At 40.4% G+C, this 4,569-nt stretch overlaps 1 protein-coding gene across 1 annotated transcript; it reads left to right on the top strand.

Annotated features, from left to right (window-relative positions):
* Positions 1 to 1,873: 1,873 nt before the first annotated feature.
* On the top strand, positions 1,874 to 3,175 carry kcnj12a (potassium inwardly rectifying channel subfamily J member 12a). The gene has a single exon (XM_085360565.1). The coding sequence runs from the start codon at positions 1,874 to 1,876 to the stop codon at positions 3,173 to 3,175; it is 1,302 nt and encodes a 433-aa protein (XP_085216691.1).
* Positions 3,176 to 4,569: the final 1,394 nt, after the last annotated feature.

Below are 4,569 nucleotides of genomic sequence, written 5' to 3'. Positions count from 1 at the left end.
CATGTGTCTACCTCATCATATTGTTGTAAGCTCAAGTTCTAGCATATAATTAAGAATTATTATGCAATACCGGGCACTGTACCAGGAGAAAATCCTCTACCTACTTGTATGCTGCAGCAAGAGAAGAGAATATGAACCTGCAGCACCCTCACAACATGATTAATAACCCTGGAAATTTTACAGAATGGGGCCAAATAAATAGAGCCCGTCTTTATTAATCTCTTTATATAGCATCTGGAATTGCATGTCCATGGAATCAGTGGCACACATACCCTTAGGAGTTTAAATAAACAAGTACTACCCCATCCAGTCCCCTGGCAGAAGCAGAATGCTAAAAGGACAATGGCCTCAAAAGAAACAATGGAAGAATTATAATAATAGACTGTTTATACGACTTTGTAGGATTCCTTAGTACTTAATGGCCTCTCTTATGAGCTGTGATTCAAAAACCTGATTAAACTTTGGCCAATCTCTTATCTAAAGCATCTTCTTGTGCTACTTATATTTTTAGATCTCTTCCTGGAAGTTCTTTTCGGATCACTTAGACAGGTTTCTATGATTTGACAACAGACCTCAAAATTGTATAGAGCAAACTTAAACTTGTCTTTCATGTCAATGTCTTTCATGACGCTGGTAGTGTGTACCAGCGTCCCATTTCCGGAGTCTCGTGGCTACACTGGCGAAATGTTAGTTCACAACCTGGATCAGTCACTAGATGTGGCTGCACCTTCATCAAGCCTGAAAAATTGCAGTTTTGACACACTTGTGCCGATTGTAGAAGCACCAGTTAATATGGCAACATAATGACACTTTCACTGAGAGAGCTTAAAAAACCCAGCCAACCTCAAAATTGGCTTGAGGGTCTTACGATCCGCAAAATTTAAATCAGGTGAGGCTTTTGATTTTAATGGACCTGTTCTCATAACTTTTTGAACACTGCTCATTCAACAGGCATCCTCATTATATTAAAAAGAACAATTAGGAGCAGTGACTCATACAATAGTTAATTCGTTCATTAAGTAATAATAAACATCTGGCAGGGTAAGGCCTCCACTGTGAACCTTCTTTATAATTTGCAAGAGAAAAGCAGGGGAAATGCTAGTTGACAGAAGTGGCTGTGCTGTGAGGCCAGCTCCTCACTTACCCAGTCAACATCAAAAGACACGAGGGCCCTTGAGTGAGGACCAATTGGATTTTGAGTCGTGAGGTTTAGAGAAAGGAAGATGGATACTACTACTACAGCTTGTACTAGTAAGTACAACAGAAACAATATTGCTACAATACTGAAAGTCTTAGTTTTTTATTTATTCAGCATAGATTTGGGAGTCTACAAACTTAAAAGAAGATGGACTCTAGCAAGACTGACTGCACTGATTAAGACACGTGTGGACATAGAAACTAGTGATAACTTGAAATTTTACAGAAGGTCAGTGTAGTTTTTTTGTGTGTGTGTGTTTTTAATAAAAAATATGTATAATGCTGTGAAAGGTAATGATATGATGTCCTGAAAAAACATTGTCATTCAGATAAATATATGCAAAGAACCAAGTCGTTGTAGGCTTAAATACACATTTCACTGTCATTTTCTGGACAGAAAAGTGGTTATACATGTATCATTTAAAAGCTTTAATAATGAATATCTAATTTCAAATACACAAACAAATAAACAGAAAGATTTTCAGGCATATTCTCCTCTTCTGATTTTTTTCTGCAGGGATTGGATTAAGACACAAGGCTACCAACCATCCACCTAAATGACTCACTGACATGCAACTGAGCCAGTGATCAAGCTGTGAAGGGGCCTTGATCCCACACTGGGACTCCAGGTCTGCCCTTCTACTCTAACCCTGCAGCTGGAGGTGCCGTCAGGAACATGAGCGTGGGAAGAATCAACCGCTACAGCATTGTGTCATCTGAAGAAGAGGGTCTGCGCCTCACTACCATGCATGGTATGAATGGATTTGGCAATGGCAAGATCCACACACGCCGCAAGTGCCGCAACCGCTTTGTGAAAAAGAATGGCCAGTGTAATGTGCAGTTTGCCAATATGGACGACAAGTCGCAGCGCTACATGGCCGACATCTTCACAACGTGTGTTGATATCCGCTGGCGATGGATGCTCATAGTCTTTACTCTTGTGTTTGTTGTCTCTTGGCTGGCCTTTGGCTTAGCTTTTTGGGTTATAGCTTTGCTGCATGGAGATCTGGACAACCCAGCTGGAGATGACAACTTCACTCCATGCGTTCTACAGGTCAATGGATTTGTGGCTGCCTTTCTATTCTCCATTGAAACACAGTCTACCATAGGTTATGGCTACCGCTGTGTGACTGAAGAGTGCCCAGTAGCTGTCTTTATGGTGGTCTTTCAGTCTATAGTTGGCTGCATCATTGACTGCTTCATGATTGGCGCCATCATGGCCAAGATGGCAAGGCCTAAGAAGCGAGCACAAACGCTCTTGTTTAGCCACAATGCCGTCATTGCCATGCGGGATGGAAAGCTGTGTCTAATGTGGAGGGTAGGGAATCTGCGCAAGAGCCACATTGTTGAGGCCCACGTCAGAGCACAGCTCATCAAACCTCGGATAACTGACGAGGGGGAATACATCCCTCTAGACCAGATAGACATTAATGTGGGCTTTGACAAAGGCCTGGATAGGATTTTCTTGGTTTCACCTATCACTATTCTACATGAGATAGATGAGGAGAGCCCTCTTTTTGGGATCAGCAAACAGGACTTGGAGACCGCAGACTTTGAGATTGTTGTCATCTTGGAGGGAATGGTTGAAGCAACCGCCATGACCACCCAGGCTCGCAGCTCCTACTTGGCCTCAGAGATCCTTTGGGGACACCGGTTTGAGCCTGTGTTGTTTGAGGAGAAGAACCTGTACAAGGTGGATTACTCTCACTTTCACAAAACTTATGAGGTGCCGTCCACCCCCCGCTGCAGTGCCAAGGACATGGTGGAAAACAAGTACCTAGTCCCCAGCTCTAATTCTTTCTGCTATGAAAACGAGCTGGCCTTCCTTAATCGCGATGATGAGGAAGAGGATGTAGGTGGTGGAAGCAGAGCACTGGCGAACCTCAGTCCAGATCGAAATAGCCGACCTGAATTTGAACGCATACAGACCACCAGGGTCCTGGATCAAAGGTCATATCGTAGAGAATCGGAAATATGACCTCTACACTTTGACCTGAGGGTCAAATTTCAATAACTTTATTAAGGGTAAAAATGCAGAACAATGCAAAGTGCCATAGGAAAAGCTGACTACTGTGAAAGAGTGTAAAGGTGACAGGACAACAGTAAAAGGGACTTAATTGGAAGAAATGGGTAAAAGTGGGTGTATGCAGCTTGGCAAATTGTGGTACAGAATGTCTACAAACAAGGAAAAAGCTAGAGGGATACCTTCTTCCTTTATGGAAACTTGAATCTTTTTTCACACGGTCATTTTGAGTTTAGAGTGTTAACTGATAGAGCATCAAAAAACCTTTATGACAAAACCTTATAATCGAACCTTAGGTGTAAATACATTTATTAGATAAGTTATGTTTTGTGTGCAGTATCAGTTTCCAAAAACACTTTTAAAATTAAGAGTTGCTATTTCAAATTGTTCTTGAGATCAAAGATAATGTTGGAAGGCTTCTCTTAAGCTCTCTTCGAATTGCTGCGATTTGCTGGAATTGCATTCAGTGACACATTGAAAATTTGTGCACCGCAGCATTCAGATGCAATGAGCCACGATCAAACATCTGACCATGAGCCGCTAAGAACAACACAAGTCTACAACTTCATTCGAAACTCAAGCTAGGGACCCAGACAAGAATATAAAGGAAGGTGTTAAACAGAAATGAAACTGAATTTACTCCCTATTTATAATGACCTAATTCCTCTTACAAGCTAACAAACCATGATTTGGCTGCCTACAGATATGATGACATTTGCAAATACGGTTCAACTAAGAAGTCAAGTAAAACAAAACTTAATCACTGATTTTAGACAATCGTGCTACAGGTGGCAATATCAAAGTTTGTACTGATCAAATTAATAAATAAACAACCCTTAAAAATGCACACTGAAGTGCTCTTTTACTTTTTCCACTTATGTGACAAGCAAAGATCAATTAAAACCTTTATGTTATCACTCTTCACTACTTTATCCTGAATTCTATCAAGACAAAACTGGTATAAACTGACTACACTTAATGTTTTTTAAAAAAAATGGATCTATGCATATTAACCTATCAGGGGACAAGCATCCTATAGAGCTAAGTGTGTGAGATAAAATTATCTAAAGGGATTAATTCAACGAATGCCCAATGCTTAAAAAAACAAACTGAAATTAAAAGGTATGGTGTCAATTTCCTGCTACTAACTGCTACTGAAGTTTATTTCACCAGAGTTAAATTAAATTTACAGTAAACTGACTGTCAAAAATTGATAAAGGAAGACTGCTTGATAGATTTATTTTGTCTGAGAGTGGGTCTATGATTAGGTTAAATCACAAATCTAAGATTTAGTTGTTTGTATCCTAAATGAACGAGCACCATAAAGTCTCCAGCATGGTTGCTTCGCT

Source organism: Diplotaxodon limnothrissa, linkage group LG8, assembly GCF_057381915.1.
Source record: "Diplotaxodon limnothrissa isolate DT_005_m linkage group LG8, D_limnothrissa_male_GT1.1, whole genome shotgun sequence".
Classification (NCBI taxonomy): Eukaryota; Metazoa; Chordata; class Actinopteri; order Cichliformes; family Cichlidae; genus Diplotaxodon; species Diplotaxodon limnothrissa.
The sequence above is the reverse complement of the archived record's forward strand: the minus strand, read 5'-3'. Positions and strand labels throughout refer to the sequence as shown.